We start from the raw sequence: 18,055 nt of genomic DNA, 5'->3' as shown, positions 1-18,055 counted from the left end.
CCCGCGCCGCGCCGCCTCACCTCCCTCCCCCCCCCCTTACCTGCTGCCTGCTTCCCGCGAATCAAATTTTCGCGGGAAGCAGGGGAGGGGGCGGAGTTGGGGCGAGGACTTTGGGGGAGGGGGCGGAGTTTGGGCGGGGGTGTGGGCGGGGCGGGGGGCGGAGCCGGGGCCCCGTGGAGTGTCCTCTTTTGGGACACTCCACATATGGTAACCCTAGAAGTAACAGTTGACATGCTTTCAATTTTGTCAGTGTAGATGTAGTAAGTAGTGAAAGAAGAACCTAGCAACACATCTAATTAAATGTATAGTTTTGTATTAGAAAAGGGTTTTAAATCCAGAGACTTCTGTTATACACCTTGAAATAAAAGATGCAATACATAATCATGTTGCCCTCCCATCCCCACATCATGTAAATGTCCCAGACCCATCAGACACTGAATCAAATACAGCAACCAACTGTTGCCAAATTCTGGAATCTCTGCTACGATGCCTCACTGATATTAGACGTCACACGAGGCTGGATCTCAGTATGAATAGCTGTACCCTGTCACTGTTTTTGACGCATGACCTGAAGTAGTTTTACAAAGTGATCTGTGTGCAGTGTATGAATTTCTGTGATAAGACTTCTTTCCTTGTAGGAATGAAATCCCCAAATCAATGTCAGATTGAAATCTAAACTCTCAGAGTTTGGGGGATTAGTGGAAAGGGTTTTAATAAGTGTGAATTTTAGATTTTACCCTAGGAAATTTGGCAGATAGACCAAGTGTGAAATTCATGGGAGCAGATGGCTGATTAAGATATCTGAAGACATAGTACTAAGAAGGTTTAAGTCAAAATTGGGAATAACATTTTGATGGAATGAGAAAATATTCTGTGTTTCACCTGGATTTATAACACAGACTTTGCTGGCATTGAGAATTTGAGTAAACTAAGTTCTTGCCTGCACCTTTGTGAAACTGAATGATAACAACATTCCAATATCTCTCAGTAAAAAGAGCATCAAATTTAATTGCTTCTATTCAAGTAGCTATTTTTTTTTTTCTTTTTTACATTTGAACTACACACTCACGTGTGGACACACACAAAGTGGATACAGCAATACTAACATAGCCAGCAGAGTGGATCAGTAAGGTGAAAGTCATTATATATTGTACCAAAAACATTGCAGCACAGAATAAATAAAAAAGCACAACTTAGATACAATTTCTTTTTTTAAATTGTATTCACCAGGGTAATACATACACATTCTTTGCTAGCCAGAGTTGATTTTGGCAATGATTGCCTAGAATCTCTGTGGAATTAAAAGATTTTAGTTGTTACATATATCTACTGGAGTACTATAGGCATATAAAATATGCCTTTCTCTGATCACTATTGACTTATCTCATCATGCTTAACCCAGCAATTTTGGCTTTGCTAAAAAATATATTTCTTTATATAATATTTCATATTGGCATTTAAGGAGCTAACTTAAAACTATGATTGACAAATCATTCATGTGAAAATAGTGGCAAGTTATCTTAAAGGAGTTTTCTGTTTCTTGAGGTAACCGTGGAAGTATAAAATGAAAAGGGAGTAATACAATTACTAATAGAGATGGAATTTCATTAGAAGCCTTGTCATCACAGAAGCCGGGCCCTGTGGCTACTAATGTTAAACTGGAGATCTGTCTCACTTTCTTGTATATATTTTAAGAAAATAAGAAAAATCTATCATAGTTTAAAAAAAAAAAAAAAGCCTAGGCTGGAAAATGTTCCGTGTAGTCAATCTGGCTTGAAATGCAATGGATCAGTGTTTCTCAATGACCAGTCCGTGGATCGGTGCTGGTCTCATAGATCTCCCTCTCACAGTTTAGGAAGGTAGCAAGCTGGTCCCTGGTATCAAAAAGGTTGAGGAACACTTCACTAAATTAAATCCTGTGGGATTGTGCCTCTGTGAGATACCCACACCACCTCCAAGCCCAGGGCTGTAGCTAAAATACTGCAATTGAGCTCAGTGACAGTTGGAGTTCAGTTGAGTAAAACTTGTTGAAATTAGACATGGTCGTCTTCAGTGATCTAATTATTAATCTGTCTTTTTTTTTTTTAATTTCCCCTCTTGCTTTATGAAAAAGCTTCTGCAGTCTAACGTTCACCATTCTAGCTAGAATTTGGCTTTATCTAATTACAATTGTGAGTTCCTAACACTGCTCAGGGTACATAGAGGAAACTTTGTTTTAGAAAAGAGCACCAGAGATTCCACACTCAGGCAAGGATGATTTACTTATTAGAGATATGGTTTTGGCGGGAAAAGAAATTTAGTGAACAGCCTACAGTAATTACAAATCACTGAAACAAATGAAGTCTCACCAACTGTAATATTCTTACCTCTGATATTTATATTAATATCTTTATATATATATATATATGTGTGTGTGTGTGTGTGTGTAAATTTCCTCTTAGCTCTGAGATACCAGTATAGGGATTTCATGGCTAACCAGAAGCTGTAAAGCATTCAGATAACGAATGTATCTGTAGGAGGTTTGAAATTCCCTTATTCACTGAACACTGTGGTAGAGAATGAGCATCCACTTTGCTCTATATTTTTTAAACCTGTGTTCTACCATCTTTCCTTAGCCACAAAAAGAGGGTGTGCCAATTTCCTCAAATGAGGAGCCAGACATGACAGGACACTTGATGGTGTCGACATTGGTAGCAAATTTGATGGACAGCACCAAACCTTGCTGTGGCCTACCTCCCGCTAATTAGCTGTTCGAAGGAACTCTGTGCCACAGGCATAGTCTTATCAGTAAAGGACATCTTTGCCATTCACACTGACAGCTGTGATGCAGCTGTTTGTGAAGAGAATGGAGTATGTAGGGGGGTGAGGCTGAGGCGGAGGAGGATTTTGAACAAGTGACAGCTCCCGTGTCTTTGCACTGAAGCCATCCTGAGCTATAATAAATATGCAGAGTAGAGAATAGAAAAGGTGGGAATCGAAATGTATAGAATCAAAATGTAGATTAGACATAAAACAAGAGTGAGAGTGAAAGTGAGAATAAGGGAAAGAAAACATGCTGCCCCACGAATACTTTGTAAGACAACTGGCGCTGTATACTCCCATGATTAATGCAGGCCTAGGGATTTGCTTATGGATTTAACGTACAAATGTTCATGATTTTCTGTAGGTTGTGTGCATGTCCATGGATATTAATGGGGAAGCATGCCAGGAAGTCCCACATTTGAGCAAGATGTAGAGAAGCATGGCTATGAATAATTTATTGAGGTGCCTTGGATCTGATGGCTTTGGAGACAGGCTGGGAGGAGGAGTTTAAAAAAAAAAAAGAGAGAAAGAAAGGAAGGTACTTGCTTAAGAAATGTTGGGAGATTGGGTGGGGAATTAGATGGAGAGAGAGCACCCATCTGCTTGTCAGAGAGAGCTTCCTTTCTGATGCAGTAAACCAGCGTGGTTAGAGGACACTGTTTGTTTTTGTTGTTATAATTATTTATTGAGTTGTTTTTCACTTGTACAGTGTGAACTGTGTGCTAAGTGCTTTACCGACAGGTTTGAAGACAGATCCCTGGCCCAAATTGCTTACAGTTTAAATGAACAATGCAGAAATAAAGCTAGGAGCAAAAAATCAAGAGATTGAGATGGTGACATTTTGAATAATGTGTTTTTGTTAGTCCCATTTGATTTTTGTTTAGACCTTTTCTTAGGGTGGGAAAGATTATCCCCTCTGGATGGAGGGCTGGAGTACATTTGCCTTTTGGATATACAAACCTCACAATACAATGGTAGGCTGAGACAGGGAAGAACAGTACTCATGGGGGGGAAAGTTCATTAATACTTGGTCAATTTATCTGTTTCCGTATTTTTTTTCCTAACAGTTGGTGTCATTAGGGATAAATGAACCAGTAGGGTAAGGGAGGAGAGAAAAACCTAGCCCAGAACACAAACTAAAGTGTTGAAGCTTGAGGGGAACAAAATAACACTGGTTTATTCCTCAGTGCTTCCTAGAAGCAGAAATATTGACAAAGTTTCTATCCTAGACAGGGGCAGGGAGTATCAGACATTTCTGGAAAGTCTCAGTGGGTGGACTGATTTGGATAGTACCAAAAGTTGGAATGTTACTGTGAACCAAACCTTTTTATGAATAACTCTTTATTACTGATTGAATGTGGGTTTCACTGCATCCAACTTCTCTCTTCTCCATTGACACATAGTTAACATAGCTGATAGTACAGTGCAGTCAGTTGCCAAAAGTGTCCCAAAGCAGATGTTTCTACCGTTATTGCAAAGAAATCACACACACACTGTCAGAGTGTGGCTGGCCCTTGTTAAATGAAGAAGATCCAGCTCCCCTGTGCCAGAGCAGGTGCTCCCATTTCACCAGTTAAGAAGGCAGGGCAGTGCTTGGAGCTATAAAGGATCAGGGAGATCCAGTAAGAGAGTGAGATCTGGGCTGCTAGAGACAGTTGGGGGAAAAAGGCATGTGAGAGCTACTGGAGCCAGAAGGTGTTTCCTGGGGGAAGACTGAAGGCAAGGAGAGCAGTAAGAGGGGTTTTCCAGGTGGCCTCCCCAATTCAGAGAGCCAGAATTAAAGAGGTGAGAGTAGGAGGAGCAGCAGAGGGGGTTGCCTGCTGGCTCTAAGCTGGAGAGCCTTAGCTGAGGGCTGGAGAGGGCTGAAGGCACGGGAGCAGTAGAGCGGCTTGTGTGCTGATGTCTCCATACCGGAGAGTTGGATCCAGGGAACAGTTTGAGAGGGTGAGGAGGAGTGAGGGAATCTCCCTTGGTAAAGATGAGCTCCAAGCAGAGGGCTGTGGGGATTCCTGCTAGGAAGAGTGGGGTACCACTCTACTTGGAAGTGCTGGGATGGCTGTCTTGGGGCAGAAGAAGAGGACTGACAAGGAGTCTAGGTGTAGTGGAAGACACTTGAGTATGGTATGGAAGGGCTCCCAGCAGAGAGGTTGCTGCAGGTGCCTGCTGGAAAGAGCAGAGGTTTAAGAACTGCATGTGTTGGGGGTTATATGGACTGTGTTTTGGGGCTTTGTTTACAGACTATTTGCACTATGTTTGATAATAAACTGGCTCCTAGGAGGGGTAAGCAAGAGAGCCTGGTGGAGAGTGGTTGGGTTACCTGAGGGACTGAGCCGGGCACACCGCTCATGCCATGGTCTGCTGCAGGAGGGTGCGCCAGTTGGGATTGCTTTATGACACACCTTTACACACCTCCCTGATTTTAAGCTCTTGTTAGATTTTACTACCTAGCCAGCTTCTTCATCCTATTTTGTAGTGGAAAAACAACCTTCACTTGCCAAAAATTATATATATATAAAAATGTCTTTGTTTACTTATAAAAAGACGTCAGATAGGAAAGATGAAGTTATGCCCAGGGGACTCTTTCCCAATAAGAATAATGGGTATTCTTCCTCTGCTTTATAGTAGGACTCTTTCTATCATTTTTTATTTGTTCGTCTATTATATATCCTGTACTATATGTGGAGAGACATGTAATGCCTTCTGGTGACATTCTGTTTATTTTCACTCATGACTTGTGGGATAATTCCTATTATCCTACTGGAAACTGTTAGGTATTCCTCATAAATATTAGATGTGGCCACATAACCTCAGGTTTATCTTTCAGGTTTCATACAAGTCTAATGATGTCTCTGAAATTCATTTTTAGGGGAAAGCTATTTTGCTCAGTACCACAACTAGTTGAACCCATTTGTTGTAAACACTTTGTCCTTTAGATTAGCCCTTCTTTCTGAACATGAATTGTCAGAGAATTGAACCTGGTTTTTAAAAATATGTTGATGTTTTATAATTGTTTGAATAGTTTTCAGAAACTATTCATGGTCAGTGCTCCTTTGAATAGTTAGCATTTGATATCCAGTCTATATAAAGTAATAACCTAACTCAATTATTTAAATAAGACTATTTGTGTTAGTACCACCTAATAATCGCAGTGATTTAAGTGTTCACTGTCTCTCCCTAGATTTGGAGAGTGAGCATATTTCTATATCTTCCAGATGGAGAACTAAAAATGTTTTAAAGGTTTGCTTGTACTGCATTTATAGTAACATTTGTTCAGTAAACGAAGTGTGATGGTTTGTCATGCCACTAAAAGTTGATGTTCCAATATAAAGAACATCATTTTATAAGCAGATATAGCAACATTAAGATACATTCATATACTAGTTTTGTTTCTAAAGTTTTTTTTTTTTTATTATTGATCCATGGGAAAACAATATCCTTATATGCTATTCACATAGTCTTGAATTGCTAAAAGAACATCTTTCTGGACTGTTCATGCATGCATAAAATCAAATCTTTGTGCAGTCTTTGCATTAACAAGAACAAAGTGTTAAAGATTTATTGCACAGTTGTGCAAGAAAGTTATTTGATGGATACGCTTGGTATGAACTGTTTAGTTCTTGGCAGTGGTTGGTAAAACCAGAACCATAAGGAGGCATGAAAGTTAAACTGGACTTTGGTTTGGATGGACTGGGGCGGGGAAGGGGAGAGTGGAAATTGGGTAGGGAGAGACAGGGAAGAAATCCTCCACCCAGGCCTTTCTGTAAAGTGGGAAGATGGGTGACACTCAGGGGCGGCTCTGTTTTTTGCCGCCCCAAGCACGGCAGTCAGGCGGCTTTTGGTGGCATGCCTGCGGGCGGTTCGCTGGTCATGTGGATTCGGCGGCATACCTGCGGGAGGTCCACCGGTACCGCGCCATCGGCATCCCCACCGGTGAATTGCCGCCGAAGCTGCGGGACTGGCGGACCTCCCCCAGGCACGCCGCCAAAAGCCGCCTGCCTGCTGCCCTCACGGCGACCGGCAGGCCACTCCCTGCAGCTTGCCGCCCCAGGCACGCGCTTGCTGGGCTGGTGCCTGGACCCGCCCCTAGTGACACTAGTAGGTCCTCCTTGTCCTATCCCCACCACACATACCATTTTGCTCAGTGAGAGCAGAAGCCTATTGTGAACTTGAGAAAGGTAGAGATGGTCAACATTTTCCAAATGTGGAATGTTCTTCTGAAATGTAGAGGTTTTTGATCAGCTCTAGGGAGTTGTTTAACCTCTTTCACACACACCCCACAAGCCCTTCTTCTACCCTCCTTGTACATAGAGTAACCTCGATTTGCTCCTTAGGGCCTGATTCATACCCACTGCAGTGGCAGATTTCATAATGATTTCAATAAGAACAGGACTGAGACAAGAGTTTTCTATAGTGTGTGTACCTTCTCATTGCTCTGTGGGGACGCTCTGCTGAGAGAAGTAGCAATAGCTTCTCTTTGCTATTTCATTCCTGAGTCCAAACCCATGGCTCCCCTGCTCCCCTATGGGCTATTCTCCTCTAGGGGATCATGAGGCCCCTTCTTTGGTGGCGGGGAGATATGTGCACAAATTGCCTCCTGGGCCAGAGCAAAAAATGGTTGGACCTGAAGACAGATTGTGACATTCCCCAGAGTTCCATCTGGACTGTGGAACCATTGTGCCCCCTTTAACTCTTCTGCCCAGGCTGTCTCCTACACTGCTATGCTAGTGAACAGCAAACCCCTATAGGCTCTGTTCACTCAGCCATCAGTATGCAGCAGCACACCCAGCAAAGTTACATGAAGGCTCTCACAGCCACTCATGAACTGTATACAGGGAGACACCTGCAAATTTTCTTACCCCCAGCCTTGCACCTCAGGAATGTACATCTTACACTGCTCAAGACCCCCTTGATCAGAGTAAGCTCATTAATTAGTTTGTCATACCGTCAAAGGGTACGAATTTGCACCAGCCTTTGTAACCTGAGTACATTCCCCAAACTTCAATCAAAAACACACTGGCTTAGATAAAACATTAAAACAAGTTTATTAATTACCGAAAGATTTTAAGTGATCATAAGTAGTATGGGCATAGAAATTCAAAACTGGTTACAAAAGGAAATAAAAGATAAAATTGCAGTCTAATTCCTAAATTTTATCAAGCTAAGACAAGTTTGAAGTAATACAGTTTCTCTTACCCCAAAACCTACAATGGTCTGTGCTAACTGGAAACACTTTTCAGTTATGACCACCCTCCCCAGTTTAAATGTGTCTTTGTCTTCCTTCAGTGTAAGTAAAGCAGGAGACGTGGAGTGATGATGTCACTTTCCCTTATTTTATACTCTCCTCCAGATGCTGGAAAGATCCTTGCTGTGTAATGGGGGTTAAGCAGCCCCATGGTGTATGTGCTCGAGCAACTGTCTTTCATGTTAATTGTAAATCTGCTTACAGTGGTTCTCAAACTTTTGTACTGGTGACCCCTTTCACATAACTAGCCTCTGAGTGCGACCCCCCTTATAAATTAAAAACACTTTTTTATATATTTAACACCATTATAAATGCTGGATGTAAAGCGGGGTTTGGGGTGGAGGCTGACAGCTCATGAACCCCCATGTAATAACCTCATGACCCTCTGAGGGATCCTGACCCCCAGTTTGAGAACCCCTGGCTTACAACTCCCCTGCTGCTGATTGGCTGGTGATGGTCACTTAACACCTGGCTGGATATTAGGCACTTCTTTGTTGCCACTGAAGAGCTAGTCTGTGGGCATTTCCCAGACTCGCACCATGTTTCAGTAACCAACATATAGCAAAATCTCATAATGTCATATACAATGATGATACATACATTTCAACAGGACAGTAATGGTCTACAGATTATGCCTTTTCCAAAGATACCTTACAAAGCATACTTTGCACAAGACTTAACACAGTTTTGTAAAAGTGGTGACCATAATAGTGTAGACTGTCACACAGGTAGTGATGCTTTCCTGTTCTACTAGCCTTGCCAGCATTTTGAAGCCTGCAGGCTATATAGGGGCTGGGGCAGGATTGTACTTGGATGGCTAACTTGATCCATTGCTTGGGCCACCATGGCCATGGTACTATTTTTAGCATGCTACCTCAAGTAGAGCTAGCATGTATCTGCCTACCTGTGCTTGAAGCACACTCCCAGCTTCTGTGTAGACATATCCTACAAGGGAAGATGCAGGCTTCAACCTGGGTGGGTCTGAACATAGAGACCTAGAGGTTGGGCAGAGGCAGTGAAAAATCCTAGAGAGAAGATTTAGATCAGACTTTGTTTTACTGCTATTTGTTTGTTAATTGTTCATAGTGCAGGCAGTGGCGGTGTGTGTGAATTTGGAACCTATGCAGAGGTTTTCACACTCACTCATGTGCAGACACACTCTCACACATTTGAAGGTGCCGAATTCACTTGGGAAGGGGGGAAATTGGAGGGTTTTTTTTCCAGGAGTAAAACAGTAAGGTTTCTTAAGTGTTAGTGTCACTAGAGCTGTGAGATAAACTCCTTGGGGAGAAGCTTTGACACATACTCATGAGTACTCAGCATATACAACTGGGGCACCTGCTTTGCTTTTCCAGAGTGGTCTGTCTTGTTTTAAGCAAAGATCTTATATTGGAGATTTTTATGATAATCCATAACCCACTGGTGCCTGCTACAATCATGAACTATCAGGTCTCTCCTCTCTGTGAAATTAAAATAGTGCCTCTGGCTGTTGTAGATACCATCTGTTTGTTGGCATTTCTATCTGTTTATTGAGTTTGTAAGAGATGAACAGGAAGTGGTTATTCAAAGAAGCACAGTTTTTAATCTAATGTATCTGATATTCTCAGTGATACAGTTCGAATATACATAATTTTCCTGTGTAGCTAAAGAGTCCATATAGCAATGCATTTTTAGTGTCTCAGATTCTATCTCTTCTAATGAGTATTTTAAATAAATATTAAGAAGCATTGAAATGAAAGTGTTTAGGGGAGCTTTGTTTTTTGAGCTGTCTTTCCTGAAATTAAATTAATGGTTGCTGCCTCCTTGGTTAGTCTCCCCAAGCTTCATTTTTAATCATTGATGTTTAATGATGTTATCTCAACAACAATTTTAGGGCAAATTTTTCATTGCTGGGACTCAGCAGCTGACCAGAGATTAGCGAGGCAATGCACTTGGATCTCGGGTGCAGAGACCTCCTTATGAATCTTGTTAACTGGATTCACAAGAGGGTGTATTTGGTTTTTTTTTTAAATTCAATCACTTTATTGAGGGGAGCTAATTTAGCAGCACCAGTAGACATAGGCATCACAGCATCAATCAATCAACACAAATACTTTCCTACTGAGACTCCCCTGTGACCTTGAGGAGTGTGACAAATGACTTGGAGGATGGAACAGACAGATACCTTGTGATAAACTAAAAAAAATATGTTCTGCTAGTTGACGGATAAAAAATAAAAATGAAGAGTGCGGGTAGATATATGTTTGGTTTAAACAAGACTTGATAAGTTCTGTAACTACCTTGTGCGGCTTTGGCTCTGGTTGGAGGAGTTCAGTTTCTCAGTAATCAAGACTTCTTTAATAGACCTTAGTGCAGTGTTTAGTTGGTCAGTGCTATAGTACTTTATGGTTATCTGTGCTTGATTATGGTTGGAGGTTGTAGCAGTTACTGATAATGAATCTGGAGGCAACTTATCTCATCAAATACAAGCAGAGGGAAGGTAATCTGCAAGGTGAATCTCCTAGCCTGGATTTACTTGGTTTATTCTAAAAATCTACAGAATAGCAACTAAATGACAGGAAGCTTGATAATCAAAGATTAAATACATTAATAGCAGTAATCTACAGTCTTGCTAGAGATATTGTGCACAGAGGTTTTTATTTTAAAATAAAAACTTTAGTTCTTGTGAAAAGTGATGTAAAACTGCTCTCTAGCTCTTCACAGAACAGTTGTTGCATTGGTAGCAACAGTGCATGCTCTGCCACCCTCCAAGGTGGATCTGAACAGGAGAAAACTCTGCAGGAAGAGGAGCTTCAGTCCCCATACCTATTCTGTTTTGGTGCATCATTTGATGCCTATTACAATGTAGACTGCTGCCACTGTACAGAGACCACCAACTCCTATCCCATCCTTACACCTGCCAGCCCTCATCTAGTATATTTGCCCGCATCACTATATTATCTGAACACTTTCCAAATATGTAATTATAGATAACACTAATCATATATCTCATGCTTTCTTCCTTTCCAGCCTATAGTAGAAAGCTTGATGGACATATATTTTTGATTGAATGATTGCTTTTGGTGTGTGAAAGAAAGAGAAACTGAGCATGGGAAAGCCAAGTCAAATCAGATGAGTTCTTTAGCTTATTCAGAAAGCAGTGAGACCTCTGGTTATTCTTACCTCTTGTAGGAGTGAAGTTAATAGGCAGCAGGTTTAAAAGAAACAAAAGGAAGTATTTCTTTACACAACGCACAGTCCACGCAACTCTTTGCCAGAGAATGTTATGAAACCAAGACTATAACAGGGTTCCAAAAAGAAGATAGGTCCATCAATGGCTGTTAGCCCGGATGGGCAGGGATGCAAAACCATGCTCTGAAGTGGCCCTCGCCTCTGTTTGCCATAAGTTGAGAATGGACAACAGGGGATGGATCACTTGATGATTACCTGTTCTGTTCATTCCCTCTGAAACACCTGGCATTGGCCACTGTCGGAAGACAGGATACGAGGCTAGATGGACCATTGGTCTGACCTAGTATGGCCATTCTTATGTTGAATATTCAAGGCCAAGCTCCTGTAAAAATTATATTTCTTGCCTTTAATCCTCTCACTCCTGGGCAAGCATTCCATTGTTTCAGCGAGCATAGTGGTCACAGAGGAAGGAGCAATTTCTCCACTAGCTAGAGCCAATTCCATGGAGAGGTGAGAATATTAGAACAGAAAGCTTGCACAGATCTCGGTAGTCAGTGGGGAAACAGCGCAAAGAGCAAAGTATTGGGGTGATGGTCTACTACTTTTTGTACCTGAGAGTTTCAGGGTATGTGGCTTCATTCTTTATGTGAGTTAGTCAACCATCCTGATACCACACAGTCATGGGTCACTATGGCCAGACTGGGGTCACAGGGTGCCTGGCCCCAGTAAAAGAAGCAAGTCCAGATTCTCTGTGCCAGAGCAGGTGCTCCTACTTGGCTAGTTAAGAGGACAGGGAAGCACTTGGGACTATACAGGTTCAGGGAGAGACCTGGTGAGAGGGAGTCCCAGTGAGTCACAGCAAACTGGTTCAGTCAGGAAGGCCAGGTGAGAGCTGCCAGAGACTAAGGGATTGGGGAAGGTCCCAGAGGGGAGCAGAAGGTGTTCCCTGTGGGAAGGACTGAAGACAAGAAGAGCAGCAAGAGGGGTTTGCTGGCTGACTTCCTAAAGCCAGCGCCAGAGGGCTGGAAAGGGCAGGAGGAGCAGCAGAGGGAGTTGCCTGCAGGCTCTAAGATGGAGCCAAGGGCCAGAGAGGGCTGAAGACTGGGGAGCAGAGGAGGAGCTTTCTCACTGACATCTCCACTGGACCCACAAGAACTGTGAGAAGGCCAGTGAGAGTGAGGGGTGCTCCCAGTAGAAAGGCTATACATGGTTCCTACTGAGCAGAACAGAATTGCCTTCAGTTGGAAGGCCTCGGGTGGCTGTCCTGGTCTAAGACAGCAGAGGACTGAGCGGGAGTGTGGCAGGGGATGCGGGATCAGTATGTTACATGTCTTGTTTGAACTATAATGGGGGAATTCTGGACTATGGTTGTGGGACTCTTGTTATGATTTATGTGCATAGGACTGCTGTAATAAATAAACCCCACAAGGGCTATATTTATACTAGGAAAGATGTTTTGAATAATCTTGGGGGAGAGGGGGGGTCTGAAGGAGAGAAACTGAGGCAGGTGCACGTTTCATGCCACAGCCTGAGGCATGAGGGTGCTCCAGACAGGCCTGCCCTTCTTACAATATGGCATAATCCTCTGGCCAGTTGCAGATGTTTTCTTGGTACCCCACAGGGTCATTACAGATCTGAGTGACTTTCTTAGAGAAATATAGGCTGCTGCACAAACATCAGAAAGTAATAACATTTGGTCTTCATCAACATGGCTTCACTCAAACCAGTAGAAGCTAAAGGCTCAGTACCCCATTTCCAAATTGGGAGGTTGTCCTTTTCTAATGCCAGACTAGACTTGTCAATGCATGAAAAGATGTTTTGGTTCATTAAGATCCATAGCACTACTAGTTAACCAAAGGGCAAATGAAAGGAGTGGTATAGGCAATAAAATACCATCATCCCTCTACCAATATTGAAGCCGGTCAAACTCAGTGGTAGGATGCCCAGATTTACACTCCTAGTGGGCATAATCAAGTATTTGAATGTGGTGCTGAAATGGCAGTATTGCAAGTCAGAATAAAATAAATATATAAAGCATTACCTTGTGGAGTAGTTAAAATAATCTGGAGGAGTGTACGCCTGTATGGGGAGGAGGGAATGACAATCGCTACAAGGCCCTGGAAAATGATTGTTGAAAGAATTCTGCTGCAGTTCCAAAAGTCCTGTGTTAAATTTACCAACAAGGGATGTGCTATCAGAGGGCAGCAGACATGCATCAGGAAAAATTCAGGTAGCTGCTTGCAACTGGGGTTTTTAATGAGGTCAGTAACCCTGTCCTGTTGAACAATTAATTTCTGCAGCACCTTGCTGAATGTGCTTCTGCTTTTGAAAGTGTTAAATTCCTTCCCCCCTTAGATTTAGCTGTGCTTTTCATTCATGTAAGGCCAAATTGGCACTATGTAACTTTGCTGCCCACTCATTCCCTCATTTGCTATAATGAGGGCTCTCAGAGTGGGTTTGACTATGGAAAATGACAAGCAAATGGGATTATAGGATTAGATTGAGGTTAAAAAAAGATATCAAGTCAGAGCATTTAAGATTAGAATGAGCCATGAAATGAGAATCATAATTATGACAAGCTGTGTTTAATTAACAATAAATAAATAAAACTTAAAATTAAAAGCCTCAAGATTCAGCACTTTTCAGTCTGGAAGATTCTGCACAGCCCAGGCATTTGCCCTGAGGGTAGTTCATATCCCATCTGAACACGTCCTATGAAAATATTTTCAGAACTGTTTCTGTTCCATACTCCCCATCTTGCCCATGAGGTATGACGTCAATGTTCCGTCCATATTAAAGATCATAAAATGGTTGCATTTAATCTATGTATCTTGGGTACCTGTATGGCCTCCTTGCTATCTGAGTGCCTAACAATCTTTAGTGCTTCCCTGCCTCACAGGGGGGATGTACATTATTCTCACCATTTCACAGATGGGGAACTGAGGTACAGAGAGGCTGTGCGACTTGCAAAAGGTCAAGGAGGTAGAACAGGGAATTGAACCCAAGTATCCAGAGTCCCAGGCTAGCACTTCAGCCATCATACCATTCATCCCGCTGCCAAATCTGCTTATTAATGACTTTCCTCATAAAATAGCAACAAACTTCCATGGAAAGTTACCATCTGTTATCCTTAATACAAATTAAATCATAGACTTTAGGGCCTTATCAAAACAGATTTGGTTTGTCCCAAGAAAGAAGTTGTAACCATTCCTCACTAGTTTACATCATTACTAGGGACACACACTGCCTCTGAGTTAAATTTGCCTCCATAGTACAGGAAACGTATCCACTTGTTTTGTTTTGTTTAATATTGAATTCCAGAAATACTTAGGGACAAATTCTAGACAAACTTACTCCTCATGCTCTTTAACTGAACCACCATCAAATTATTACATTGTAGCTATGGCAAACTTTATTTTTCTTTAGCCCTACCTGCAAAGTTTACAAGCTGTCAAATCAGGGACTGAGAGGACTCTTACTGACTTCCTGCATGATCTTGCAAAAGTAACTAAGAGACTAATCCTGATTTTAATACTGTCAGAGCAGAAGTAGATCCAAAATTTTCTGTCTTGGACTGGCTAAATTAAAATTTACTTCACACACATTTTATGAGGCATAATTAATTGTTTGTGAAGTGCATTGAGAATCTGGGATGAAAACAGTCTATGTATGTGCCACTTTATTTCTTTAGCTATGTTGGTCCATAAGAATTTTCAGTCGTACGTGTCATATTGGATCAGTGTTCAAATTTAGGATTTATTCTTTAACAAAGATGGGATGGAAAAAATGAGCCAGTAGATCCTGCTGTGGCCTACTAACTTCGGGAAATGTTATGAAGCCTAAGGATCTCACCATTTAAGAATGGCATGCAGGATGTTACATGAAAGGGAAGATGTCGGGGGGGGGGGGAAGAGCTAAGATATTACCAAACCTCTGCATTGTTTCTGAATAAGATTATTTTTCCCCAACAAATGCTTACAAGCAATGAGGTCTATATTTAAAAAAATAAATAAATAAACACCCCCTACTGGGATCAATGCCAATAAGATGCTAAATTCAGACCTTAGATTTTTGGTTATCTTTTTCATGCCAGATGAAGAGTACGGTTTGAAAAAATTAAGTATTCTGTATAGTCTGATCTGTAAGCTCCTGAGCCCAGCCTGAAAGAGAGGAAAAAAACCTTGAACTGTAATGAAATGAATTTTATTTTGCAGGCACAGGGCCCATGCTATTTCATTTCATTACCAGGACATGCTGAGCGGGCTGGGATCAGCAAGTACTCCAGGCAATGCAAGCAGATGATAAGCATTTCATCATGGTCCTAAACATATTAAATTTTTAGCTATAAATTTTATCAACAGCATCTACGTGACATGGTAGCACTCCCTCCGCCCACTTTCCTTCTCCGTCCCCCTCCTTCTCTCCTGCTCTGCAAGCATAACTTGCATTTGACCATTCTGAAAAGAACTTATTGGCAAATTTGCTTGTCTATTAACTATCAATCAGGTTGTTACCTGCTGTGCTTAAGGAAAATGGGGAAACCAATATTACAGCATCAGTAACTGTAACAACAGAGAAATACCATTAAGCACATTCAGCTTTTTCTTTTTCTGCTTTCTAATCATCCTTCATATGGAAATTCATCTAGTTCTCCTATCCGAGCTCTTTGCCTGTTTATTATATTGGATCTTTCTTTAAGCATATAATAGATTTGATTGAGAAGGATAGTGATTTATAAGCAGTGATGATAGGCAAACATCAAAAGAAACTTCAGAATTTCTGAAGCTTTTTTTTTTTTACATACCTTTATGGACAATCTAAATAATCGTGGTATAAAAATTTGGCCTGGAAGTCCTGTTAGAACAAACTTTTTTGGGTGTTGAATATACAACTTTAACTTCATTTCTTGACTTGAGCGCAAAATGACACAACCAGAGCTGATTGAAAAATATGGACAACTCTATACATTTCTGGGGAAAAGTGTTCCTATTTTTGAGCATCTCTCCTTATGAGTTTTCATGGTCTTTTAACAAAGGTGTGGGTTTCTTTGTTTTTTTTATTTTGTTTTTTTTGGTTAATAGAAAAAAAAAAGTTTGGAAAAAAAAAATCATGGTGCAGCTATGTGGCTAGACACCATGCAAGCACCCCACTCCATGCACAAATCTGCAATCAGTGGCATTTTTACAGCTCACCTTAGGAAGACCATAGGAAAGAGCATCTCTCCTGTAGGTTTTAATGTAGAAGACATGTAAAGAATCTAATTCTCTAAGTTCTTATATGGCCCCTGCAACCACAGTGCTTCCTTCAAATAAACATAGCAATAAGGATCTCTCTCTCTCTCCCTCCTCCTTCCCTGCTGGTGAGAATGTGGCAGGGATTCCACAGCATACCTTAAAGCAGGGGTTCCCAAACTTGGTTCATGGTAAACAAAGCGTCTCATGGCCCACCAGGGGCTTACCCTGAACAAGCTGCAAACCAAGTTTAGGAACCCCTGTCTTGAAAGATGTGAAGTGAATATGAGAAGGCCTCCACCTTGACTTCAATGAACTTTGCATCTAGGCCTACATGCCTGCAAAACATTTGTCCCTGTGTAGGAAAGTTATCCAAGCACAACAAAAACAGTGTTGCCATCTTTACGTGTGCATTTTAACCTTGATTCAGCAAAGCACTTAAGCATGTGACTAGTCCCATTAACTTCAGCCTTTTTGTGAAAAATGTACTTCATATCCAGAGAGTGCAATTTTTAGTAGATTTTTAACTCAGGTAATTCTAAACCAGTCTTCACCAGAATACCTAAAGTATTTCTGCTCAGTGACGTCTAACTCCATGCCAAGCTTCAGCTTTATACTCATACACTAAGCAATCTCAGCACTAGAACAGGAAGCACACGGTAGCCACAAAACACTAAAAGTCATTTTTTAATAACAGGAAAAGGTATGGGTTTGATCTTTGTTTTGTTTTTCCCATCCACTCTCATCATACTCATTAATGGCTGAACCATTTTGCTTGGTCTTAAAAAAACCCAAGAGGAATGAAAATGGGCAGCTTTGTGGGGAAAATGGAAAATTATGCAACTTTAACTATACCTTTTGTTGCCACTTCTGCTGTAGAGCCATATTATAATACCCTTGCTCAAACTGAGTGGTGCCTTACTCCATGTATTCATTGATTTCAATGGGGCTCTTCTGGAATATGGTGCTACTCAGCATGCGTAAGAGTAGCAGAATGTGACCGATGATAAATAATGTCATTAATTCATAAACATGGACTTTCCCTCACTCTTTTTAAAATTTATTTCCCATGGAACTATAAAACCTGAAAGCTATGCCTGAATTTCCAGGAAAACCTCAGAATTAACAGGGAAAATAAATAAATCCTCATATGGAGAGGACACTACTCAGTAAAACTAATATTTGTTTAAAGATTAATTGAGGAATATTAAACATAGTTTATGTAATAAGGTTGGGATTAATATGTAGGTTAATCTTAAAATCACTCTAGTCTTGCATGACCTGCCCAGTCAACCTTATTTTACTCTGTCCTCACTTCTTGCACTTTGGCTGATTAATGTATTGGTCTAGAACTCATTTCTCCTTTTCATGATTTCTATAACTTTCTGAAAACGTGAATTGAATGTGAATTAAATTTGCTGTGTGATCTCAACATTCCTATCATACATTCCAAGCCTCCTGTTGTCATAAGTGACGATCTGCGGTGTGACCTTCAGAGGGCAATTGTATCCAGAAGCTTTTTTAGGCAGCTGTGTTTGGTGCCCCATTCTATGTCCTGATCATCAAAGGGGTCACATGCTGAAATTTTGTTTTGAAATCTCAAGAGCCC

The 18,055-nt window shown here is 41.3% G+C and overlaps 1 protein-coding gene across 6 annotated transcripts in view; it reads left to right on the top strand.

Moving 5' to 3' along the window:
- The window catches only part of LOC112116495 (protocadherin-9), an 883,541-nt gene that overhangs the window by 337,960 nt on the left and 527,526 nt on the right, over positions 1–18,055 (top strand). The window contains exon 4 of one of the 6 annotated variants that reach the window (XM_024214006.2): positions 5,251–5,274. The exons of the other annotated variants lie outside the window; for them this stretch is intronic. Coding sequence (XP_024069774.1) covers positions 5,251–5,274 — 24 coding nt within the window. The remainder of the gene's footprint in view (positions 1–5,250; positions 5,275–18,055) is intronic. 6 annotated transcript variants of the gene reach the window in all.

Source organism: Terrapene carolina, unplaced genomic scaffold, assembly GCF_002925995.2.
Source record: "Terrapene carolina triunguis isolate 2854851 unplaced genomic scaffold, T_m_triunguis-2.0 Scaffold18, whole genome shotgun sequence".
In the NCBI taxonomy this organism is placed as follows: Eukaryota; Metazoa; Chordata; order Testudines; family Emydidae; genus Terrapene; species Terrapene triunguis.
Note: the sequence above shows the minus strand (reverse complement) of the source record. Positions and strands in the feature narration are given on the sequence as shown.